The 27,639-nt window shown below is 40.1% G+C and overlaps 1 protein-coding gene across 3 annotated transcripts in view; it reads left to right on the top strand.

The window, feature by feature from the left end:
* AFAP1 (actin filament associated protein 1) overlaps positions 1-27,639 on the top strand; it is a 188,569-nt gene that overhangs the window by 54,882 nt on the left and 106,048 nt on the right. For 2 of the 3 annotated variants that reach the window (XM_075066611.1, XM_075066613.1), the window contains exon 2: positions 23,128-23,256. In XM_075066611.1, the coding sequence (XP_074922712.1) occupies positions 23,130-23,256 (127 nt within the window). In that variant the 5' untranslated portion in view covers positions 23,128-23,129. Of the gene's footprint in view, positions 1-20,985; positions 21,102-23,127; positions 23,257-27,639 lie in introns of those variants that run through there. The other variant, XM_075066612.1, reaches the window with a different exon arrangement.

Raw genomic sequence — 27,639 nt, 5'->3', positions numbered from 1 at the left:
CTCCTGGTGAGGATCTTGTTAATATGCCTAGAGCCTGGTCACCACTGATAAAAGCGTGACAGAGACAAGGGTTATTGCATGCTTTCCTCCCAGTCATAGAATGCAGCTGGCCAAGTCATTTTTTTTACCTTCACAATAACTATCAACTCAACTGATCCCAGCTGGCAGCTGTGCGGACAGTTTCAGAAGAAGCTAAGGATGGCATCAGCATGAAACCTACCCCCCTCTCCATCTCCAGTAGATTGGCCAAAGATGGGGCTTGCGGGTGGTGGGAATTGCACACTACCTGTGCTATGATCATTCTGTCGATGAAGAGAGGACTCCTTCACCAGGGCCATCCTGGCACTTTTCACAAATACTAAATTGACTCCACTGGTGTCCCTCTTAGTGAATGCATTCAAAATCACGTTAACCTATGTGAAAGTACAGCATGGTGAATGTATGTAACAAAGTCAGAGGATGCCACATATGGATTTGTGTGTTGCAGCATATCGATGTTTCTTTTACAGTAATGACACTTAGTTGGAGTGCTACATGCATAATTTTCAAAGTCAGTTCTGGCAGCACTGAATCTCTGGTTGTATTTCTACAGTGTTTTGAAACATTGTACCACTGGAGAATAATTTGCACAATTGGAAAGGGCCAGCTTTAAGTAAGCAGGGAGCAGACACAACTGGCAGGTCAGTTTCCTTAATTATAGTAGACTACTGGACATGAAATGATGAGGTAACTGTTTCCTGACAGGTGATTTATATCTCTCCTGTTCTGTTTCTGTCGGGATGAAGACAAATCCAGCTATTTGTGTATTTTTCTCCTTTTGCCCATGAATGAAATTATCAAGTATTAAATGTCAATAATTAAAATAACAAACCACCGATTTTCTTCAAACCTGGCTTGATTTTTAGGTCAGTGGAGCTATTTATGTGAGCAGGGACTGGAAAAGGGTTTGCAAGGTCTAACCCAAAGGTCGGTAAGAAAAACAGATGCAAGATCAGAGTGGGCACAACTGTTAAAGCAGGGAGAGTGAGATCATTGTGGAAGGGAGTGTTGAAAGAAGTGGGCTTAAGGAGGTATTTCAAGGGGGCAAAGAAAAGGAAGACCTGCCAAACATATGGGGCAACATGACAGAATGTAGGGAGCTTAGAGAATAATAAGGCAAAGGAAAATGAAGTAATGTAGGGAGTGGAAGAGGAGCAGGGGTCAGATTTTGTGTAGGATTTTGTAGAGGAGAATGTGGGACTTAAAACTGATAGTTGTCAGAGACAAGAATCTAGGAAAGGAGAAGTGGATGGGGTAGTAGGAGAGGAAGATGATTTTACCATTAGCATCTAGTGTTTTTGTGTTAGCATTTAGACAAATTTGATTTAATTTTTCATTCTTGATACTCAATTCAAATGACATCTATATCATTAAAATAGTGGATCAGATTCTCATCTGGTGTGAATTAGGTTAGTGCCATTGAAATCAATGAAACTATGGAGATTTACACCAGATGAGGTTCTGGAGCATCACATTTAATTAACCGTTATGATAAGAGGACATACTTTTTATGCAGTTCTGATGACTGTTTGTCCACTCACGATCTGCCTATAGTATATTTTAGTGGGCTTTTGGTTGGGTAGTTGGGGTGGGGGGGTTTCAGTCCATAATCGAAGCTTCATGTTCAGGAAGGCTGCAGTAATTTTTTAAAATGTTTTCAAACAGATTTTTAAGGATATGCATTTTTTTCAGCTTACTCTTCCCTCTGGAAACCAGTACTCTTCAAGAACATTTTGACAACCAAAAACTAAAATTGTATTCAACATTGGTGAATTAAAGCTTAATTTGTTCGCACAATATAGCAATGCATATTTATGCTTCATAAAGGTTTGCAGGTTCCACCCCTAAGTACAACATTGTAAATATGACTAATTAAAGCAATACAGAACTTACATGATTTTTCAAGATCTATATTATAATTTTTGTTAAGTGGAGAAGCCTGATTGGATAGATCTTCAGCCAGCCACATGTTATTATAACTTAAAGGAATATAAAAAAAATCCAACAGACAGAAAAATCATGTGCAGATTTCTGCTGAAGTTCTAAATATGAGCATATTACAGATAAAACTGCAGCTGTTGTCCATTAAGCTCTCTCTGAGAATAGCTGCTGGCATGCTCCATCCTGCCTTCAGTTGAAAAGCTCCATCCTGCCTTCAGTTGAAAAGCAGGTTCAGAGCATGTCTCATATTTCACTTACATGTATGCAATATGCCATAAAATGCTGAAGTCACTTTTTTCTTTTGAAATCTAACCTCTCTGTAACATTGTTTACTGTCTTGATAGAGTTGGGCATAGGAATTACTGTGTAGGACTTTTCACATATTTTTGGACAATTGATTCTCCTATACAATCTTTTGGGTTGCCTGTTTTGGCCTTTGGGCTCAGCATAGATTGAAATGTTCTACAGAAAGTACAAGTTCCAGTTAAGATGATGATGATTGAAAATTTAGGAGTTTTTTTGGTCTGAGTAAATAACACTTAAGTGTCTATATACACTCAAATGACTTTTTGTCATAGAAGAGAATATGTATTTAAGTGAGAAAGTCTCCTTGTTTATTTTAAAGCCCTTAAAATAAGTTTATTTGATAAAATATCATTTGCTATTGACGTCAGTGGAGCCAGGATTTCACCAGTGTCTCACTTTCTTTTATAATTGCTATATAACAGGGGTCGGCAACCTTTCGGAAGTGGTGTGCCGAGTCTTCATTTATTCACTCTCATTTAAGGTTTCGCGTGCCAGTCATACATTTTAACGTTTTTAGAAGGTTTTTTTTCTAGAAGTCTATAATATATAACTGAACAATTGTTGAATGGAAAATGATTTTCAGTGGCAATATGAGTGCCACTGAAAATCAGCTCGTGTGCCGCCTCGGCACACGTGCCATAGGTTGCCTACCCCTGCTATATAATATGCATTTTCAAAACTGTCATTTGTCCTATTTTTTTAGGAAATTTCAAATATAGTTTAGACCCTTGGGGCCAGATTTTCAATGAGTTTCTAAAAATGCACTTGCAAAATGTACTTGTTCATCATTTTTGTGTGTGTGAGCAAATAGCTGCAATTGCAAGCACATTTTTAGAGCTTAGTCTTTGGTCTTGAGGATTTGGCCAAGGAATTCAAAGTTAATAAGGTCCATCCTTGATTTATGGCATTGTGCCTAGACATTACATCTGATGTGGACTTATTTTTAGGTGTCGGGATTTACCCAAACCTCGTAGAGGCCTGACACTACAACCATTCTGCCAGAGTTCCTAGTCCACTCCAGTCCAGTCCATTGTGCTACCAGCACAGTGGACCTGCAAAGTAAAGCTTTTAAAACTATTTAGTCTTAGTTTAATGCCGTGCGATATGCACCCAGCGCAAACTGTCTTAGAAGAGTAGTTGGGCTCCAAGTTACTGCACGTTTCATTTCACTTCCTTTGCGTTCTCCCCGTAGATTGTAAAATGTATCTTAATGCAGATTTTGGTAATTTCCACCGTCCACACCCCACAGTGATGCTGTTCATAAGCAGGAGAGAAAAAGGAAACCACAAGAGACAACTGGTTAGGGGAAGTTAATTGTACTGATGGAAGGAATACAAGGAACTGTGGGAGTTTAAATCAACAGCATCACAGTTACTGCTTTCTTGCTTTATAAAAATTAAAGTAGGTAATTTGTAGAAATGCACAGACTTCTTTTTGTCAGTTAGGAACTGGCTCATGGTTACTCCTGTGGGACAAATCTTCTCTCTGGGGATTCACTCCAAGTATGTGATCTGGATGCTGGAGGAACTGTGCACAGTGAAGTGGGTGGGTGAGGGGACGTGCAGAGCAATTGTTCCATGCTGCAGTGTAGGAGGAGTGTCACCGTGCAGATTATTGTGGGTTTTGCTTAGTGGTTCTGCCTCCATTCTTTCTTGTACATGGCTATGGAGGGGGTTCTTGCATCCCGTAATGCTTGATTTCCCAGAGTCCTGCTCCCTACTCTGTGTGTGTTGTGCTACTCCAGTGCATGCTACATGGGACTATATCTTAAATCCACCTGGACACTGCAGCTGGTGCAGAACACAGTGGCCCACTTGTTAAGTTGGGCATATCTGTTCTGCGAGTACATTAAATCAATTCTCCGTGATCTGCACTGGTTGTGTCTTGGTTCTGGAGTCAATTTTAAGATGTTGGTTTTGATCTGTAAAACTATAAATGCCCTGTGTCGTACCTGTCTAAAAGACCCTGTAAAGGTGCACAGCCGGGGCTCGACCCTCCCTGGGGAGGAGGGGAGCCACACCGGCCTCGACACACGTCGTCTGAGGCGGCCTCTGTCTTCAGGGGCGAGTGCCGCTGCACAGTCGCTTGGGCTCCGGCCTTCTGCTATAGGGCAGGGCAATGAATACAAAATTATAGAGGCTCAGGTCCTCATGGCTCAGGGTTGAGCAGTCAATAGTTCAGACAGCTCGGGCCCTTTGGGGCAGGACCGAGCAATGACACAGTTAAAGGGGGCCCAGCCCTTGGTTCGGGCGGGGCACCAAACACACAGTTACAAGAGCCCAGCCCTTGTGGCTCAGGGTTGAGCAGTCACCACTAGACTTGATGGCCTCCTTAGGCCGGGAAGAGGGGTATTCTGCCACCCGGGTACGGGTGGCAGGGGGAATGCAGGCCCACCCACTCCACTGCATTCCAGCCCGGGGCCCTCATAGCGGCTATCACCGCTGACGGTCAGTGGGGTTCCTGGCCGCAACACACTGACATGGGTTCCGGCATACCTGCAGTCTGACTGGAGTCAGCTGCCCCCGGGCTACTTCCAATCTCCCCCTCTGGGCCTACCTGACCTGGGGCGTCAGTCCCTGGGAAGTCTAGTAGCATGGGCTCCTCCCAGCCAGGGCTGGGCGGTAGGTCCGGCAGTACCTCTGGGAAGTCCGGCCAGGCCTGGTCCGGGGATTCCTCGGGGTAGTAGCAGGGATGGGGCGGCTCCGGCAGCTCCTCGTCGTAGCGGGCGTGGGGAAGCTCCGGCAGCTCCTCGTCGTAGGGGCCGCGGGGAAGCTCCGGCCAGTCAGGGCAATGGCCCTGGGCCTCAGCAGCTTCCCAGTCACGAGCACCCTCTGGCAGGTCTGCTCCCAACGGCGGCTGGGCTCCAACTGAGGGCTGAGGGCCGGCTTTTATACTTCCGGGTCACCTCCTGACCCTCTGAGTGGCGGGCTCACTGCTCAGTGGCCCCGCCCCCTTAGGTGTCTGACGGGGCTCGACCCTCCCTGGGGAGGAGGAGAGCCACACCGCCTCGTTACAGACCCCAAACTCATGGAAACTTTTGACCTTAATCTTTCTGTCTCAATTCTTGATCTGTAAAATGGGGATAATAATACCTCCTATTTTAGAGAAGTATTGTGAAAATAAATTCATTAATATTTGTGAAGCACTCACATACCGTAGTGATGAATGCCATAGAGAAACCCATGAGAAAATTAATTCTGTCTTTAGAGCAGGGTTTGAATAGTGTGCAGTAAATTAGGCCTGGGCTGCAAGCGGAATGAGGAGAAAACAAAATATGGAATAGCTACTCATTAAGTGAGCACTATTATCCTGTGCACTGTGTGTGGCAGGGTTCCTGTGGAAGATAAAGTATGTGTTTATATAAAGTTTGGATTTCATATCATTAAAGACTATACCATACTGCAAATGCACAAGTGGGCCAAATTAAGATTGCACAGGCAACTTTAATTCCAAACTTTTGAATGCTTAACTTTGCAACCTTCATACCATTCTTTAGTGTGCAATGTTGATACAGTTTGAGACTTTGCTGTTTTGGAGGACTTATTGAAACCTCTTGGGGATTTATGTACTTTTAAAAGGCTCTGCTTTTATTTCTGTTACACTGACAGCTATATTTGACAGCCCAGGCAACATAAGATTTGCCAAATATCAGAAGATAGGAAACTGAAAAGATTTATACATTTAATCAGTCTTTCAAGTTCAGTTTTTTCCCCTATGTATTTTCTACGGCTTTTTCCTTTCTTGATGGAAACTATGATTCAGACTCTGAAGTCCTAACTTGTTTTTTTTGTTTCACCCTTTCTTGGTTAAAAGTGGGTGGAAGGACTTTTGAATATGATCACAAGAAATCTAGTTTATCATCTTATTCCCCGTTTATTTGTCTAGTTTGTTACTAGTTTTAATCAGAGAAACTTTAATGTCAAATTCACATAATACAAAATATTCCTAGTTTGCCTGGAAGATAATCTACTTAAAATATACATGCCTATGAATGTAAAAGAGGTTTTAAGTGTTTGAGGTATTGTTACAAGAATTAGACTGCTTAGTACAAAAATAGAAACATGACACTGAAAAATCCTATGGTTGCCTTCTGTGTATGTCTCCCTCCATTGTTACATTTGTTTGTGTTTCAACTGAATTAGTTAATTTGCTTTCTGACATTCTGCTGTTTGAGTAATACATTTTAAAGACATCCTGACCTAAAAACAGATAAGCAGGCAGTCCTCAAGCAGGGTCCATATGAGCTTATGGGGTATATTGTATGCTTTAATTTCTTTTATTTAACATGCATTACCCATACCCTCGAGTCTTTGTTGTGTATCTGGCCACCATCTGCTACTGAGATCAGGAGTCTTGGGTAGAGCTTTTGTCTTCTATCACACAATTGCTGTCAACCTTTTGTAGCTCATGAGACTTCCTTGCCTGAGCATGTTTGCTGGTACAGTGAAGTCGCATCTTACACAAGGGTTAGGTTCTAAAGTCAGCGCATAAGGTGAAAATCGCATATAGTCAAAATTACCCTTGCACATAAAGTACAGTATACGGTACATGGTTTTGTGTATACATCCCTGTACAGTAATATGTATACATGTATAATGTATACAGTAATGTACAGTATATAATAAAGAGTACATATGCAAAATATAATTTTACAGTACTATATTTTTAATTACAGGGGGTAATTACAAGGGGTAGTCAGGGCTTGATGTCGATCCAGGAAACGGAGGTGATGGAGAGCTTGCGTGACAGAGAGCGAGTCACAGATGAAATGGTTGGCTCTGACTCAGCTCGAGAAGTTTATTGCATAGGCTCATCTGCTGCTGGTTGTTTTTTCTTGAAAAACATGGTGATTGGCAACTGTCACTGTTGTCTCTTGAGCTGCTCAAACATTTCTTGATATGGTCTCAAATCGTCCATAATACTACTTGTGATTTTGAGGCTTTGTTCCATAGAGGGATCGCAGGAAATTAAATCATTCAAGTGTTTCGCTGCTTGGAACACTTCAGCAAATTTATGAAGATTCCAACTTGCTGGCTCTTCCTGTTCGTCGTCATAATCTTCGTCTTCTGTAGACAATTTTATTGGTTCCTCTAACTCTTCGTTAGTCAATCATTCTCTATGGCTCTCAGTTAATTCTTCAATTTCTTCCTCAAGGATGTCAGCGGAGCCATCACCACCCACTTGCCTGGACACTTGAACAATGCGTTTCACTTCTTTGTCAATGGAAACCCTTAAAATCATTCACACATTCTTTCCACAGGTTTTGCCAACATACATTGACTGTTTCAAGCTTGATTGCATCCATTGCCTATTTAATATAATTGATGCAATCAGCAATGTTGAAGGACTTCCAATACTCCATCACATTAAGATTGGGATCAGCATCCATAGTGCTACATATCCGTGAGAACGTAAGCCTCGTGTACATGGCCTTGAAACAGCGAATCGTGCCTTGGTCAAGAGGTTGAAGGATGGAGGTGGTATTAGGGGGGAGAAAGACGACTTCAACATCATTATGTGCAAACTGGAGTGCCGCAGGGTGGCCAGGAGCATTGTCTACAATCAGCAACACTTTAAAGTCAAGTCCTTTCTCTTTGAGGTACCACTTGACCTTCGGAATGAAACACTTGTGGAACTAATCCAGAAATAATGCTGTCCTCACTCAAGCCTTTTTATTTGATTGCCGGAAGACAGGCAGGAGATTTTTATTCTTGCCTTTTAGGGGACGAGGATTTGCAGCCCTGTGGAGCAAGCCCAGCTTTATTAAATGCCCACCCGCATTGCCACAAAACAACACAGTCACACGATCTTTAGCTGCTTTGAAGCCAGGGGCTTGTCTTTCATTTTTTTCCGGAAGAGCCCAGTCTTGTCAGCATTAAAAACTTGTTTCAGAAGACAACTCTTTTCTTCTATGATTTTATTTAGTTGTTCGGGGTAGGCTTTTGCTGCTTCTTCATTGGCAGCTGCAGCTTCACCAGTAGTCTGCACATTTTTGAGGTTGAAGCGGTTCCTGAAACTGTTAAGCCAACCTTGGCTGGCTTTGAATTCCTTCTCATCAGAAGGCTGTCCCTCTTCGACAGGAGATTTGAACAGCATGTAGTGGGTAAGAGCCTCTTCTCACAACATGTTGCCATCAATAGGCACACGTTTATGATTCATGTCTTCCAGCCATAAGTTTAATGCTTTTTAGTCTTCACTAAAGTCTTATCACACACCTGGCTCGTCACTTTAGCAGTTATTGGAGCACTTGATGCCACGGCTTGACAAATTTCTCCCTCTCTAATCTTGATGGCATGGATTCGTTGTGGCCATATTTACGTACCATGTTGGAAACTGACATATTGTCTCTCAATAAGTCCAACACAGCCAGTTTTTCCTCCACCTTTGGAACAGATCGCTGTTTCTTCAGCTGAGCACCAGATGAAGTAGTTGGCTTTCATTTAGGGGAAAAATATGTATCTTTAAACACTAGAATCACGATCAGTGCAGCAAGATGCTCACACTATGAGAGGCATGCGGGAACTGAGACCGACTTAGGGAACAGCAGATTCACGTCTCCCATCTCACGCTTACCCCGGGACGTATGCTCATTGGGTGGAATCGCCCGCACTATTTACAGGTAACTTCTTGTTTTTCTTTTTTTTGATGAGCGCATATAGTTGAATTCATGTAAGTTAAATGCACGTATGATGCGACTCACCTTTACTGTAATAGTTGCTTATCTTCTGTGATTTGATCAGGGCCAGCTGCAGTTTTTTTGCTGCCCCAAGAGGTGGGGGGAAAAAAAGCCACAAATTAGGCAGCAGGTCCTTTCCTCCAAAAGAGACTGAGGCACCCGCTGCTGAAGAGCTGGACGGGCCGCCCCTCAACGTTGGCCTCCCCAAGCACCTGCTTGTTGCGCTGGTGCTTGGAGCTGGCCCGGGTTTGACGCAACACAGGAGCTGAGTTAGTGCATGAGCTATGAAGCAAGACTTGGAACGTCATGGTGACAAGATGATGTGAACCAAAATAAACTGAGATGCTTCAATGTAAGAAACTCAAATTTCTTCATTGGTAAAAATAGTGGAATCTGGAAAGGAAGGTGAAATAAAATTCCTACAATGAACTGAAAAATAAGCATGGCCTGGACTTTCTATTTCGTTTGGACTGCAAGGTGGAGTGAGATCCATATATCTGGACTTTTCATAGTATATTTTGGGGAGAAAAAACATTTTTTTGCTTAAAAAATATATCTTTAGAGGAAAACTTCAAAAACTTAAGTGGATTGTGCTTTACATTTCTGTTCTTAGTTACTGACATTTCTTATTTGTGCAGCACATTGTTATAACTGGCTTAATTTATACAATTAATATTAAATAAATAATTGATTATAATATTAATTCTTCGTCACTAGCTCTTTGATTTTTCTGCTTTTATGAACTTGTTTGAAAGCAGACTTTCTTTAAATTTTGTGGTAGTGCATAAAACACTGAACTGAACTTTAATAAAGAAAAAAAAAAGCCTTATCCATCTGCCCTGTACTAATGGGATTACACTCCCGTGTACACTCTGTCAGTCAAACAACAGCTGTAGATGAATAAGCAGGATTTTTGGCAACTTGTTTCTTGCCTAAATATTCCTTATCTGTTTTCCCACCTCTTGTTTTTTGCCTTAATGCTTTGACTACAGCAGTAGGAGTTCTGATTATTTATTTGGAAACCTAAGTTTGTACAAGCCAGTGCCTTGAAAACTGAAGTGAAAGGGGGAAAAAAGGAGGAATATATGTGAATTGTAATTATAATGATCCGCTGGAGCTCATTAAGGATTACCATAAATATATATGAGGCAGGAGGAGTGTTTAGTGGCTGTGTCTTTTTTGTCTCTGCTGTTCTTCATGCTGTTTGGAAAGATAGTTGGTAACAATCTGGGTGGCTCCAGGTTTGGAATAAAGGATCATTGCTAAATTTTCCCTCAAGGCTCACCTATATTATTCTGTGGATAAAGTGACCTGCTGAGGGATCTTACCCGTGTTTCACTTCATTCTCAGGATGGTTATAAGAACATAAAAATGTCCATACTGGGTCAGAGCGGTGGTCCGTCTAGTCCAGGGGTAGGCAACGTATGACACGCATGCCAAAGGCGGCACGTGAGCTGATTTTCAGTGGCATTCACACTGCCCGGGTCCTGGCCACTGGTCCATGCATTTTAATTTAATTTTAAATGAAGCTTCTTACACATTTTAAAAATCTTATTTACTTTACATACAACAATAGTTTAGTTATATATTATAGACTTCTAAAAAGAGACCTTCTAAAAACTTTAAATTGTATTACTGGCACGCGAAACCTTAAATGAGAGTGAATAAATGAAGACTCGGCACACCACTTCTGGAAGGTTGCTGACCCCTGATCTAATCCAATATTCAGTTTTCTGACAATGGCTGATGCCAGATGCTTCAGAGAGCATGAACAAAACAGGACAATTATCAAGAGATCCATCCCTTGTCCTCTAGTTTCAGCTTCTGGCATTCAGAGGTTTAGGGACACCCAGGGCATAGGGTTGAATCCCTGACCAGTTTGGCTAATAACTAGGGTTGCCAATTTTGGTTGGACATATTCCTGGAAGTTTCATCACATGACAACTTTAATTAAAGATTAATGTTTAATTCCTGGAAATTCCAGACTCATCCTGGAGAGTTAGCAACCCTACTAATATCCATTGATGAACCCATCTTCTCTGAACTTACCTAATTATTTTTGTAACTCAGTTATATTTTTGGCCTGGTAATAAGTTTCAGTTTGACTCTGTGTTGTGTGAAGAACTTCCTTTCATTTGTTTTTAAATCTTTTAATTTCATTGGATCAACCTGGGACTTCGATTATGTGAAGGGCTAAATAACACTTCTTTATTCACTGCCTCCACATCATTCATCATTTTAGACGTCTATGATATCCTTCGCCTCCCCTTAGTTGCCTCTTCTGTAAGATGTGCTGTCCCAGTCTTTTTATTCTCTCTTTATATGGAAGTTGTTCCATAATCCTAATAATTTTTGTTGCCCTTCTCTGTACTTTTTCCAATTCTAATATATCTTTGTTGAGATGGGACATCCAGAACTGCATGCAGGTGTGAGTGTACAATAGCTTCATATAGTGGCATTTTGATATTTTCTGCCGTATTATATACCTCTTTCCTAATGGTTCCTAACATTTGTTAGCTTTTTTGACTGCTGCTGCACATTGAGCAGATTTTTTTTTCCAGAGAACTATCCACGATGACTCCAAGATCTCTTTCTTGGGTGGCAACAGCTAATTTAGACCACCATTATTTTGTATGTGTAGTTGGTATTATGTTTGCCCATGTGCATTACTTTGCAGTTATCAACATTGAATTTCATCTGCTGTTTTGTTGCCCAGGTTAGTGAGATCCCTTTGTAACTCTTTGCAGTCATCTTTAGACTTAACTATCTTGAATAATTTTGTATCATCTGAAAACTTTGCCACCTGAATATTTACTACTTCTTTATATCATTTATGAATATGTTAAACAGCACTGGTCCCAGTACAGATCCTTGGGGGACTCCACTATTTATCTCTCTTCACTGTAAAAACTGACCATTTATTAATACTGATCCATAAGATGACCTTCTGTCTTATCCTATGACTGCTTACTTTGCTTAAAAGGTTGGGTAAAGGCTCTTGTTAAAGGCTTTCTGAAATTCCAAGTACACTATATTATTTGGATCACACTTGTTCACATGCTGGTTGACCCCCTCAAACAATTCTAATATCTTGGTGAGGCATGATTTCCCTTTACAAAAGCTGTGTTGACTCTTTTCTCCAACATATCATGTTCATCTGTGTGTCAGATAATTCTGTTCTTTACTATAGTTTCAACCAATTTTCTGGATATTGAAGTCCTTCATCTGTAACGCTTCATTCTTTACTTATGGTTTGATTCTTTTCTCACTTTTATCTTATAACATTAGAGGGCCCTCCAGGAGGAAGGAATTAGAGGACACTTGATGGATGATTTCTACTTCTGCACTCTGGCAGGTTTGTGAGGTTTGTGTATTAGAGTAGCTACTGCTATTAGCTGTAATACATGGGTTAACGTCAGACCTCATACCCCTAAGATGGTGGATGGCATGGAGGATGGTGATAGTATCATAGGTAAATGAGGCAGGAGTTAGATCTCCTCCTTGTTGTTATTTCCTTCCTCCTTCCAGCTCCTGTTTTGTAAAAGGCCAGTGTTCAAGTAGTCAATGAATTGGGAAGATATAATGGAGCTGTTGGGAAAGCAGCTGCTTCTTATCAAGCTATAACTGTATGGGACACCCATAGTGTCCAGAGGAACAAATTGATGTCAAACCAGTCTTTGTTAAAAAAAGTTAACAGCATCCTGGTTACATTCCGCTCTTTTCCACTCTCCTTTGATGGTGGAGAAACTGTGTCCTACAACACCTTCCTTCCGGACAGCTTCTGCAACAGGTGCGATGGTAACTGGCAGACATGGACAGACACTGGTTCCATACCTTCATTCCACGCTCATGAGATGTAGATCTACTGTGTATATCACTTCTTCCTTCTATAGAAAGGGATTGTCTTTTGATTAAGGTATTGGAACGGGACTCAAAAGATTTGGGTTAATTTCCAGGCTCGTCCAGAATTCCTGTGTCCTGGCGTAGTCCGTTGGTTTGACTATGACGTTTTCATGCTATCTCTTTTTGTGGAGATGTGCATGAATGATGTATGTATAAGGTTGATTAAAATGGGACAGTTATTGCACTAGGATAATCCCATTCTCTTGGCTGCTGAAGCTTACCCAGCGGCACAAAGGCCGTTCCAACTGAAGGCTTCTTTAGCTGCAGTGGATAGCCATGATTTCTATCATGCCCTGTTGGGCCTTTCACCTTTCACGATGCATTATTGCACTGCTTTTCAAGCTGTTGGACCAATATACGGTCTCTTCCACCTTGGCTATCAGAACAGTCTTTGTATGCTTGGGAAGGCAATCTCTAAATCACTTTCAGGTCCGACACTGCCGGTTACCCTCACCTGCTTTAATCCACCTGCCGAATGGTTTACCGGGATGTGGCTGCTGTTGCAAACTTTCAGCTACTTGGAGCCACAAGTGAGGGCTGGGTGTGCGGTGCGGATCAGAGAGGAAAAGAACCACTCAAAAGAGTGTGGCAGTTCAAATCACTCAACGGTGCTACCTTTCTCGTACACCCCATGCATCCCTATGTAACCTTGGGCAAATCATGTAATCTTTGTGCCTCTGTGCCCAATGTAGAATAAGGGGAAAATAATACTTCCTTTCCTTCCCTCCCCTGTATGTGTCTTGTATATTTAGATTGTAAGCTTTTGGGGCATGGACTGTCTCTTATTATGTGTTTGTAAAGTGGAGTCACAATCTTGCTTGGAGCCTTTTAGTGCTACCATAAAACAAATAATAATAAACATCACCATCCCCTAGAACTAATACCTTTTTTCCATCTTTTGTCCTCTTGCCCCTGTGAAAATTCAGGGTTTGGACCCAGAGAATCTGCTTACTTAATAAGTACAACATCACTGCGCTCACCCTGAACTGGAATGTCTACACTGCAATTTTTACCCCAGAGCTCGAGCCTGACAAGCCCGAATCAACTGACCAGGGCCAGCTGCGGCCATGATGCGGCTTTTTTATTGCAATGTAGATGAACCATTAGGAACATTCTTCAGGGTATGGCTACACTGGCACTTTACAGTGCTGCAACTTTCGCGCTCAGGGGTGTGAAAAAACACCCCCCTGAGAGCTGCAAGATACACCACTGTAACGCCTCAGTGTAATCAGTGCAGCAGCGCTGGGAGCGCGGCTCCCAGCACTGCACGCTACACCCGTAGAGGATGTGGTTTACATGCAGCGCTGAGAGAGCTCTCTCCCAGCACTGGTGCTCCGACCACACTCACACTGCAAAGCGCTGCCGTGACAGCGAAAATTTCAAGTGTAGCCATACCCTAAGTCTTTTAGGCTATGCTTAGGAGGAAGCAACCTCCTCTTTCATTTATTCCGCCTCCATTATTTACACAGTTTAGAGGAAGAGATGACATTAGCGGCCTATTTAAAAGGTGCTTAAGTCTCTCTAGCTAAATCAAAGAAGAGCATTTTAAAGGGTCTCTTGAGATGTCTTGAAGAGATGGAGGCAAATAGGGAAACAAAGTCCATTTGCCTAGCTATTATGAACAGGATGTCTTTCTGTTAGTAGGATCATGGCACAGTTTTCAGTTACTGTAGATTTCTCCCAGTTGTATGTTGGGAAAAGTAAGAATTGTTTCTAATGCGGAATCTGCTATTACTGCCTGCTTCCAGAAATCATGTGTTTCTGTAGAGGGCTGTTGTCACTTATGGTCAGGAAGCAGCCGTTAAAGAAACTTATTCCACCACCTGGCAGTTGTAATGGATGTACAACAGATTATATGAAACACCGGCTCAGCCTCATGCTTTCCTCATAGATTCCCCATCCCCCTATTATTTTTAAAACACTCTCATGGATAGATTAGAAGCTGACACAGCATAATAGTTATGATGATGAGCTCATTTCAGTAGAAATGGGCTTAGTACCATGGTATCATGCATTAATTCATACAATGGTCTCGCTGATAAACTAGTTCTTGTAGGCAGCTTCTCTGGGTTCCTCTCTTTAGGATAAAACGCTAATTTGAAAATTCAGGTGGTGGATTGGTACGGTTTGTTTTCTGTGTGTTTCAGGTTTTTGCAAATGCTAGACCTAAAAAACTGCCTAAAACCATACATTTGGTCATTTGAAAGACAAGGATTTGTTTTTCCGAATACTTTTGTATATTTTTAATAGCATTAGTCTTGGGCCTATAACTCTTAAGTCTCCCAGGTCTCGTGCCTGCTCCCAGGGAATGGAAGCTTGAATTTTTTAGTGGAAAATGTTGATGTTTTAAAGTGATTCCAAGTAGTGTTGGGGCTGGGAACATTTTTGTTTATACTTATCCTGCAGTTTGTATCACATCTTTAAAACACCTTTCTGAGTGTAAAATATTTTAACCATTATGGGAGTGTATATGTATTTTATTTTAATTAATGTATTTCATGCAAAAATTAGCATTAAGCCAAGGTTATGGGCTTGAAATCCAAGGTCTGAAAAGTCAGTAAATGCAGCAGTAAGGCTGAAAACTCAACATCAACTCATACTCCTTGTTGTGTCTTAAAATATGGGCTCTCTGTATGACCTTAATTAGATAATACACAAATTGGAACTTCATGTGAATGTAAATACACTAAATTACAACACATAGTCTTCATATTTGACTTGAAGACAGGTATTAATCAGATGTACAAAGCCAACCACATTTGAGTAAAATCAGTTTGGGAAGTTAAATCTAAACATTTAAAATTAAATAATCCAGCGTCTGAGATAATGAGGTTTTGAAATAGCTCAGTAGTTTGAGAGGACACAAATTTTGAGCCAGCCTACTGTTTCAAACCTTTTTCTAGCGTGAAAAATAAATATAAATTTAATCTGGCTTTTATTAAACAGCCATAACCTTTCTAAAACCACCATACCAGTTTTCTGCAAGCTTTATTTGTTCCTTAGCTCCCGTTGACATCTACACTCTGAGTGAACAAAAACAATCTGAACATCTTGTAATGAGCTCATTCTTGTCTTTTGCTTCTGGCTTAAGAAAACTCGGGAGACTGTGTACACTATATGGCACACTGTTCCTAGGAATTTTTAAATCAATTTGCAATGAAAACTTCAAATAATTTTTTTAAAAAATGTTTATAGAATAATGCCCATAAATGTGTAGATCTGGAATAAGTGCATCATTATTTTATTAAAGTTCCAGTTGATTTCAGTTTTGGTTTGGAACAAAAATGGAAGCACTAGGTAAATTTTCTTTCCCTGATGATTTTTACCTTGCTGTCTTCCTTGTCTGGCTTGTGAGTGTAGGTTTTATGTGCTATCTTTTGAAAAAGTCAAAAACATCAAATGCCAAAGCTGGAAACCTTTCTGAGATGTCATCATTTTTGATTTGTGCATGACAAGGGCAAAAGCACATTAGGGACCTATCACTCTAATTGATGAGACATTCATTCTCTACTCAATAAACATTGAGTTTCTTCTTCAATACTTGATGGCATTGCACTAATTTAAAGGAGAGTAGGGAGCTGCATTCCATACATTTCCTTAATATTTGTGATGCCATCAGCTGCTGCAGAAGAAACACAGTAAGAGAAGAAATTTCTGAAACTTGTTTGAAATATTTATAACGATTTTTAAAATCTAGCAAATTATTCTGTTGTTGCTTTTAAAATCTTATACAGCTTTTTGTATTATTTATTGTAAAATGAGTAGGACTGTCAAGCGGTTAAAAATTGTGATTAATCACACAATTAAAAACAAATCACAATTAGTCACACGATTAATTGTGCTGTTAAATGATAATAAAATACTGTTTATTTAAATATTATTGGATGTTTTCTACATTTTCAAATATATTGATTTCAATTACAACACCGAATACAAATACACTACTCACTTTATATTTTATTACAAATATTTGCATTGTAAAAAAACAAAAGAAATAGTATTTTTCAATTCACCAATACAAGTACTGTAGTGTAATCTCTTTTTCATGAAAGTTGAACTTATAAATGTAGAATTATGTACAAAAAATAATTGCATTCAAAAATAAAAAAATGTAAAACTTTAGAGCGTACAAATCCACTTAGTCCTACTTCCTGTTCAGCCAATTGCTCAGACATGTTTACATTAGCAGGCGATAATGCTGCCTACATCTTGTTTATAATGTCACCTGAAAGTGAGAACAGGCGTTTGCATGGCACTGTTGTAGCCGGCATCACAAGATACGCTAAAGATTCATATGTCCCTTCATGCTTCGGCCACCATTCCAGAGGACATGCATCCACGCTGATGATTGATTCTGCTCGATAATGACTTAAAGCAGTACGAACCGACACGTTCATTTTCATAATCTGAGTCAGATGCCACCAGCAGAAGGTTAATTTTCTTTTTTTGGTGGTTCAGGTTCTGTAGTTTCTGCATCGGAGTGTTTGCTCTTTTAAGGTTTCTGAAAGCATGTTCCACACCTCATCCCTCAGATTTTGGAAGGCACTTCAGATTCTTAAACTTCGAATGCTGTAGCTATCTTTGGAAATCTCACATTAGTACCTTTGCATTTTGTCAAATCTGCAGTGAAAGTGTTCTTAAAATGAACAGCATGTGCTAGGTCATCATCTCAGACTGCTATACAGTAACTCCCCACTTAACGTCCTCTCACTTAGCGTTGTTTTGCTCTTACTGTCATTACAGAACATGCTTGTTTAAAGTTGTTCAATGCTCCGCTGTAACGTCGTTTGGCTGCCTCCTTTGTCCACAGCTGGCAGCCCCCCATCAGCTCCCCTACAGCCTCTCCCTCCAGCGCCGCCTGCCGGAAGACCCCGGGGACTTGGGGGAGGGGATGAAGTGGGGAGGCTGAGGATTGACCTCCCGCCCCTCATGCTTGCAGAGTAGGGGAAGCTGCCACTGCTGCTGCACAAAGTGTTTCTCCTAACCTACGGCACCTTCAGCCTCCTTGCCTGCCTCACTGTCTGCAGTGCCAGTGGGCTGTGCCTGTGTGGGGCACCTCTCATTGCTTCATACTCAGCAGTGATGATTCTAGTATTAAACTATTTCTTTAAAATTGTTTAAAACTTATACCTGTATTAAATTCCTTATTTAAAATTCTCTAAAATTTATATAATGCCTTTTGTCTGGCAAAAAAAAAAAAATTCCCTGGAACCTAACCCCCCCCNAGTCAAAATTTAATTAATGCATTATTTTTTTAACCATCATCAGCACTGAAGCATGTCCTCTGGAATGGTGGCCGAAGCATGAAAGGGCATACAAATGTTCAGCGTATCTGACACGTAAATACCTTGCAGTGCCAGCTACAAAAGTGCCATGCAAATGCCTGTTCTCACTTTCAGGTGACATAAATAAGAAGCAAGCAGCATTAGCTCCCATAAATGTAAACAAACTTGTTTGTCATAATGACTGATTGAACAAGAAGTAGGAGTGAGTGGATTTGTAGGCGCTAAAGTTTTACATTGTGTTGTTTTTGAGTGCAGTTATGTAACAAAAACCTACATTAGTAAATTGCACATTCTTGATAAAGAGTTTGCACTACTGTACTGACATGAGGTGAATTGAAAAATACTATTTCTTTTATCATTTTTAACATGCAAATATTTGTAATAAAAATAAATCTTTAATAAATTTCAATTGGTATTCTATTGTTTAACAGTGCGATTAAAACTGCGATTAATTGCAATTAAGTTTTTTGAGCTTATCGCTTGAGTTAACTGCGATTAATTGACAGCCCTAAAAATCAGTACAATTAACTTTAAAGTTTAAAGCAGTGGTTCTCAGTACTGGTGACCCCTTTCACGTAGCAAGCCTCTGAGTGTGACACTCCCCTATAAATTAAAAACACTTTTTAATATTATATTTATCACCATTATAAATGCTGGAGGCAAAACAGGGTTTGGGGTGGAGGCTGACAGCTCATGACCCCCCCATGTAATAACTTCGTGACCCCCTGAGGGGTCCCGATCCCCGTTTGAGAACCACTAGTTTAGAGGAACAAGTCAGACCTGCATTCTGAAAGTTTGCGTTATTTTTAGAAACTTAGCTTAGTATTCTTGTAACACATGGCATGAAAGAGGTTACTTGAACAAGTCACTTATCCTCTCTGCCCCTCTGATTATCCATTTTTAAAATGTGTTTATAAGCTTTTCTATGACAATCCTCACCTTAGTATCTGAGCACCGTAATCATATAATGATTTTATCGTCACAATACTCCCTTTGTTACAAAGATGAACTGAGGCATGTAAAAGCAGCAAAGAGTCCTGTGGCACCTTATAGACTAACAGACGTTTTGAAGCATGAGCTTTCGTGGATGAATACCCACTTCATCGGATGCATGTGCTTTTACAGATCCATGCTAACACGGCCACCACTCTGAACTGAGGCATGCACACACTAGGTGGCTTGCCGAGTGTCATACAGAAAGTCTGTGGCAGAGCCAGGAATAGAACCTAGATAACTTCATGTTGCAGGCCACTAAGGCTATCCTCCCTCTAGAAAGAGGATAATACTACTTAGTACTTACAATGGTGCTGAGGGATTGGATTTTAATGTACCATTTGTCATGTGAGGGTCTGCAGAATTTCATAAAGTCATATTATTAACTGAAATATTAAAAGTTTCACACTATCATTGATCCCTCTTCTGAGTTCTTATTTCTGATCCCAACATTTGGAGCACCTTCATGTTCCTGTAAAACTTGCTGACTAGCTATGCTTTCCTGGAGCATTGTCTGGAATAGCCTACAGTTGGAAAGTCACGTGATACAGAAAATATATAACATTAAAAGAATGCTTAAAAGATTTCCTCTGTAATCTTTGAAATTTTAAGTTGGGAAAAAATGTATTTTCTACCATTCTGACTTGGTAGCATTTTACACACACTTTTCGAAGGTGCCAGTGACTCTACATAATACTCATGGAACTGGAAATGATGTAGTTGTCTTGAAACAAACATGTAAAATGATAGCAAGCTAATAACAATTAGTAAGTTTACCAAGAACCAAATAAACCATCCCTTTTAGGTTCTTGTCATAAACGGATTTTTGAAGGGGCTTGGGGCAGATTTTTTTTGCTTCTCTTTTAAGAGACTTTCTAAAAACCACGGTGGAATATACATCTTGAAAGAATGCACAATTAACTTGAAAGTAGCTGTATAACTCAGCTAAAGCAGAAAAACATGCTAGGCAATAGAAAACTTGGATGGGGCAGATAAATGTCTTTAAGCAGATGAATAGTGTCTTTCTGAAGGGGAATTTGCAAAAATGTAATCTTAACTATTTGTTCATGATTCATTTTGGTGTCATTATACAGTCTGCGCCTCTAGCTCATTGCAGTTTCAGAACAGTGCTATTTGTCTGAGCACTGATTTGAGTGTGTTGGGGAGAGAATAAACAGAAAAGCTTTGTGGCTGCATAAAGCTCTTTCTCTATATGCTTGCTTCACAAGCCAGAATTATGGATGGATTTCCCATTATTTTAGCTTCTGGGCTTAGATGAACCAACATGTCTGCAGTGTATCAGCTATGTCGTAGACTCCTGATCCTGCTTGCATTGCAGTCAACGATATAACTTGAATTCAGTAAGGGCAGGAATGGGACCACAGCATACTGTAAAACATATGGTCACAATTATACACAAGAGCTTGGTAAACATTATTCCAGTTAAAAAAAAATCCTGACTGAAGCGGTGCTAGAGATAAGGTATAGAAGACCCTGTGGTGAGACCAGATAGAGCGGGGTGCTGGGCATTTCTCAGAGACTATTAGCCAGAATGCTCTTCCAGCTCACAGTTGTTTCACAGTAATACTTCACTCTTGCATTAAATGTCGTATCTTAAGAATTTTGTTATATTATTGGTATTGAATAATTTAGTCATGGACTATGGAAATATGTCGTTAAATGAATAAAACAATTCAAAGCTGTGAATACGACGGAATAAGAAATGAGCTCAGAGAAGGCCTATGCTGAAAAAATTTCTAAAGATAAAGTGTTCAAACATTTGCAAGTGTAGTACCAATGTGCACTGTTCAGCAAGCTGCGATATTCACATTGGTGGTCATATGAAGAGATTAGTCACTTATTTTACTGCACTGTAGGAACTGGCTTTATGGAAATACTGTGTTAGAAAACAAATGTGTGGCTATGATGGGAGGGAAGGCAAGGAAGGAGCAAAGTAGGTAAGGAAATTGATTTCCGCTTCATTCTTTCGAGGGGTAAAATAAAGAATACTGGTAATTTTTTTGTGTATGTATTTTGTTTTAAATCCAGACAGAGTCCAGCACATTAAAAATTATTTTCTCAGAAGTCTTATACCCTGGTGTATCTGTTAGCCAAACAAATACACTTCTACCTCGATATAACGCTGTCCTCAGGAGCCAAAAAATCTTACCGCGTTATAGGTGAAACCGCGTTATATTGATTTGATCTGCCAGAGCGCACAGCCCCACCCCCCTCCAGAGCGCTGCTTTGCCACGTTATATCCGAATTTGTGTTATATCAGGTGACGTTGTATTGGGGTAGAGGTGTAGTCCTTAAGACCACGTGTCTTTGTCTTTGCTCATTTTTGAGAAATATACACTTCTTTGGTTTGTGGACTAGCACATTGGGGTTCTGCTAATAAGAAGAGAGAGACTTTTCTCGGCCACAACATGCAGCCTTTCCAAATGCTTCTTCCTACTATTACATGCGTTGGCTCCAGGCATCAGCAAAGGAAGCAGATACTTGGGGTGGCCAATGGAAAAGTCTTAGAGCTGCCACCAAAGAGGAAGAGAGGGAGCAAAGGATACACCACCGAATTGCCGCCAAAGAATGAAGTGGCACGATTGAGCTGCCGCCGAAGTGCCACCGATCAGATTGATTGATTGATTGATTGATTGATTGATTTATTTGCCACTGGGGGTGGCAGAAGAGCTGGAGCCAGCCCTGACTGTTGCTACTTCTTTTATCACATAGTGTTTGTATGGCTGCATCTCTGCAAACTCCAGAGGCCTCTGTAGCGTCACCCTGTCCCTAGCTTATTAGACACCCTCAGAGAAGAGTTCCTTCCTAAGATGATGATGCCTGGAGAATTAGCCTACTATGTCATAGTCAACACTTGAGGCTAACACTGTGCATAGACAGCAGGGACAAATGATGTGGTCCTGGGGATTGGCCTTGCTATCTGTGTAGACACCTACATGGGGTCTATGTGGAAAAACCACCTCCCAGTGAGCCTTTGGACCTGTTAGCCTCCTCATTTCTGAGTGTGGACCTGCTTAGTTTGGAGGCTGAGTATCTGGATCTACTTTATATTTTTACATGTTCTAACTAGAACTGATAAAATAAAGGAGGGAGGAATATTTAATGAAAAATGTGGGGGCTGAGACCTTTTCATTCTTTTTTAATAACATTTTTCATATTTAACAAAATTCTTTTACTTTTTTTAGGGAAAAAAATGACATTCCTGTTTGTTTGTTTGTTTGTTTTTAATCCCATTCGTTGTTTTTTTCCACCAGAAACAAGAGATGGACTGTTTAAAGGGGTAGGGGTAGGGGTAGGGGGAGATTTTCCCCAAAATTCCAAAATGAAAATTTTTGAAAATGTCAATGCATTTAGAAATTTTTGTCACAACCTTTTCCATTTTAAATGACACTAAAAAGAAAAAAATGTTTAAAAAAATCCAGCCAGGTTCCATTGTGACATTTATGAGGGAGGATGAGCAGGATGATTCACCAGAAACTAATGGTGGGATGGGTGACACTGTGGCTAGTTTTTGTAGTTTGCCTAATTAATGCAGTATGTTTCCAGCTAGATTTAGGCCTGGTCTACACTGAAAGTTAGGTTGACATGCAGATGGGTCGGCGGTGCAGACGCAGCTATGTCAAAGGACGAATGCTTCTGTCAGTGTAGCTACTGTCACTCATAAAAGTGATGCTTCTGCACTGATGGAAATCCCCTTCCATCAATATGGACCACATACAGACTATGCAGTTATGCTGGCATAGCTATAATGACACAGCTGTGCTTGTATAGTCTGTGTAGTGCAGACATATCTTTAGTGTATGTGTGGGTTTTGGGGGAGGACTGAGGGGAAGAGTACAGGTTAAAATAAAATTGACAAGGAATCTCTCTAAATAAGAGAATTCACTTGCCTGTCTAAATCAAGTTTACATGTTTAGAAAAGTTAATTTTTGTTTTTGTTTTGTTTTTTGTTTTGTTTTCCAGCCATGGAAGAATTAATAGTTGAATTGCGTCTGTTTCTTGAACTTTTGGACCATGAATATCTAACATCCACTGTCAGGGAGAAAAAAGCAGTAATAACTAACATTCTCCTGAGGATACAGTCATCAAAAGGTCAGTGTCAGAGATTTATTTTGTTCCTTGCAGAATGGGAAGAATTAGTTTATGCTCAAAGTGTTTCTCTTTTCTCCAGAAGCCAAATTGAAACAAAGCAAAAAGACATGCAAACAGGCAAAAAATAAGTGTAAGCTTGCTGAGTGCATTCCTTTGTTACATTTTATTGTTAAGTGTAACAAAGGGCTTGGAATTAAGCTTACTACACATCTTCCACCATATGAATGTTAACACAATCTAGCTGCAAAGTAATTTATTGTATTGCGAATAATCTGCCAACCACAGTGTTTTTCGGATCTGTGAATTAAGCACTTACTTTATTTAAATTGTGAGTGCAGTTGCAATTGGTGGTATTGACTGAAAATAGTGTTATATTATGGAGCATTGACAGTTGCTCTGTAGCTCACCATTACAATGCTAATTCTGTTTTCTCTCTAAACCCCTTCCTCCTTAACGTCCACAAAAGAAGCCAGTCTCTGTGAGATTTCAGGGTATGTCTGCACAGCAAGAAAAGATCTGCAGCAGCAAGTCTCAGAAATTGGGTTAACTGACTTGGGCTTGTAGGGCTAAAAATACCAGTGTAGATGGTCAGGCTGGAGCCTGGTCTCTGAGACCCTCCCCATTCACCAGGTTTCAACATCCAGGCCTGAATGTCTGCTGCCCTGTGTTCCGTTACATGGTATTTTCTCCATGGCATTTTCTCCGCAGGGAAATTTTGTTCTCTGGGGAGGGTTTTTTTTGTTTTTTTGGGGGGGGAGAAGGGGGAGGAGAGAAGAATTTTTAGAGTTAGTGTTCTCCAGTAATTTCCCCACGTTCGTGTTACCTCATTCTGTTTAAAATACCTCATGACCTTAACTTTGCCCTTTGCTATTTGTAAAAACTTGTATTCATGAATCAGAGTAATAAGTTGATCAGGAGCTTTTTTATATTGCTGAATATACTGAAAATGTGACACATTTCATTTCTCACTGTAGAGGAACCTACATATGTCAGTTGTTGCACAATATAGGTAAAAATGCACATTTCTAAGCTTTCAAAATGTCATTCACCTATTGTCCCAATCGTTATACTTGCAAATAGAATAGAAGAAAAATAAAGCAACTGATCAAAAAGAGATAACAGACAAATTTTAAGTGCTATGAAAAAATAAAACTGTTTCCATTTTCAGGAACTCTTTTAAAACATACAACTTTGGAAAACCAAACAAATATTGTGCAGATAGCTGAAATAAAAAAGTCAAACTTGAAGTGAGATACCAGCAGTTGAAATTAGGAATGCTACAAAGGACTTTCCAAATGTCGGATGTCCTGGGCTGGACACTGTCAGCACAAGGTCTATAAATCTTTACAGAAGCTTCTGGTGTCTTGAATGCTTCAAATGAGCAGCCACTCCCTTGAACAAAGAAAATAGCCTAATTCTTGTCTGGAAGCCAGTATAACCATACCCCTGAAAAAACATAAAAATCCAGAAGACTGTAGATCATAGTGGCCAGTATAACTAACCAGTCTGGACAATAAAGGATTAGCAAAATGCTTAGGAAACCAACTACCTGGCTTCATTCCAGGGAAAGCCACAATTTATAATATTTAATGTGAAACATTATTCATCATGTTAAGGAAATGAATAAAAATGGCCTTCTAGCATTAGATGCAGAAAAGATGTTGGTTAAGGTTCTTTGGGACTATCTTTTTGTAGTACTGGAGAACTACAGTTTTAAAAATGAATTTATAACCTCTGTCTCAAACTGATCTGTGGTTCTCCATATACCTTCCTTTAGTTGAATTGCTTCTGAGGGACCCTCTCTTTAAAGAATGGCAAAAGTCAAGAGTGTTCTTTGTCACCTTCTCTTGTTTGCTCCCATTCTTGAACTACTTGAAATAGCTGACATGTTTCCCAGAGATTCAGGGAATTATGTTAATAAACTTACATTTGCTCTCTTCCTGGGTGACACTTTGCTTTGTCTCTGTGAAATACAAACCTCCATTCAGTGCCTCAAATAAGACTTTGGGCTCGTCTATATTGGCCTGAAGTTCAGACTATGGGGATGTGAATAACAGTGCACAACAAAGTGCTGTTCTGTAACTCCTCCATGTGGATGTTGCGAATGCAGTCTGAAAGCATCCTAGTTCACGTAACCAGAGTCCTCTTCATACAGGAAATTGCACTACATCTTGTCATAGGAACCACTCTGCAAATATAGAAAAAAGGCATCAGGTATCTTTCTCACTGACTTGCTGGATATGTGGGTTATCAGGTTTTCCTCCACGACACAAAGGCACAATATTTTTAAAAGAAGGAAGATCAAAGACTATAGACCGTTAGTGGATTTTTCCATGCTACTGAATGTCGAATGCTTCTGAATAAAATTTACCTACTATTTTCCAGATTTCTATATGTACTTTACAAGTTAAAAATGTCTAGATGCTGTTACTATAGGAGAAACTGCAAAATTGGAAGAACTGATTAGAAGAAACTTTAAGATGATATGACCATACCCAGTTAATCTCCTATCTCTATTGTACAAACTTGTTCACTGCAAAACACTCCCAAGTGCATACACTAGATCTTGAGGTCTTAAAATTCCTGTTAAGATACTAAGTGGCAAGAAAACATCTGAATACAAAGTGTGATTGTCACACTCACCTCTGTGTTGTTTTTCAAAGTGCCATTAAAATCAAAGATTTTGAACATAGACCCACCATTCCATACAATCCACACTGGTAATTGAACCAGTGAATGAGATTGATTCAGTCCATAGGATCAGCTTTCTGGCTATGATTTAAAAGTATAGAACTTTGTTTATGGTTGTGGTGTTCAATGGTGGGCAAAAAGCTTTACACCAACAGGGCCCATGTGATAGATATGACAAAATGAAGTCCTAACTTACCTTAACTGACTGAAAACAGCACCCTGGATCATCACCAAAAAGAGCTTATATGAACTCTCTCTCTCTCACACTCACACACACACAATAAATTCAAGTGAATCAATCTGTAGTTGAAAATATTATTAGTATTTGACATTCAGGTTTATAATGAAGGTCAGATGATATGAGGGAAAGTTTGTTATCTAGAATTTATAATGCTTATATTAATTATTATTTGTGAAAAAGACTAAACTAATCTTTATTGAATGTTGAGTGCCTTTATAAAGTAAAGCAAGTTTCTTTTGATGTCTCTTATGTGATATAAGATTAAGTACTCCCTTGATACAGTAAGAGAATACATAAACATACAATATCATATAACCAAACTGAGCAATCATATTATTTCTGGTCATTTAAAATAGCCTTTTACTCCACCCACACAACACTATGAGAGAATTTATGAAATTGTGGTATAGAGTGCCCTGGAACTATACTGATTTCAGAATCTTCACCACACAGCTATACAATTGTATATACCAGGGATCAGCAACCTTTGCCACACTTGTTTCTTTACCTGCCACGTCCGCAGGTTCGGCCGATCGTGGCTCCCACTAGCTGCGGGTCACCATTCCAAGCAAATGTGGGTGGCACATTCCTCAGCCCGTGCCACTTCCCACAGCCCCCATTGGCCTGGAGCTGCAAACTGCGGCCAGTGGGAGCCGTGATCAGCTGAACCTGCAGACGTGGCAGGTAAAGAAACAAGCCAGCTCGCCAGGGTGCTTACCCTGGCGGGCCACATGGCAAAGATTGCCAATCCCTGATATATACCCAACGGCATATTCCCATCACTGAAGAAAACAGTGAGCAAAATTAAGAGTCCTGGGAATGGTAATTGAGGATTCTATATAAGTGGGAATTGGTTGCATCCTTTAACTGTTCATTTCCAGAATTTTTTAATCTTTCTGGTTTTTAAAGCTGTCAAACATTGTAAAGAAAGTGTCATTTGCCATGGGGTGTTAGTAGGATTTTACTGAAACACTTTAAACCATAACTATCTTGTACCTAAGTTATTTGTTAAGGGAATCTTTTCTAAATCTTTCATCAGCATGTGCATTGTAGAACCATTGAACATTGACTTTAGTGGTCTGACATGAAGACTACATTTAACCAGTGCTTAATTTGTGCCAGGGCTTGCCAGAGCTGATCCCCGGCACCTCTAGGTTTGGCAGTTCATAGTTCCGGCACGTTTGGGTTTGCTGTGTCAGTTACGAAAGTAAAAAAAAAAAAAAAAAAAGAAATTGCTTGAGCCCCAACCTCTTTCATTACAAATTAAGTACTGCATTTAACGAGTATGAGTTAGTCTAATGCAGTGATACTCAGACTGAGGCTCCCAAGCTGCAAGTAGTTCTTTAATGTGTGTCCTGTGGCTCTTGCAACACATGATATTAAAACACTGTGTGATTTAATGATTAACCAATCAGGATGCTTCTACTCTGTTATTAACCAATTGTAATTGA

Source organism: Chelonoidis abingdonii, chromosome 5 (assembly GCF_003597395.2).
Source record: "Chelonoidis abingdonii isolate Lonesome George chromosome 5, CheloAbing_2.0, whole genome shotgun sequence".
Lineage (NCBI taxonomy): Eukaryota > Metazoa > Chordata > Testudines > Testudinidae > Chelonoidis > Chelonoidis abingdonii.
The sequence above is the reverse complement of the archived record's forward strand: the minus strand, read 5'-3'. Positions and strand labels throughout refer to the sequence as shown.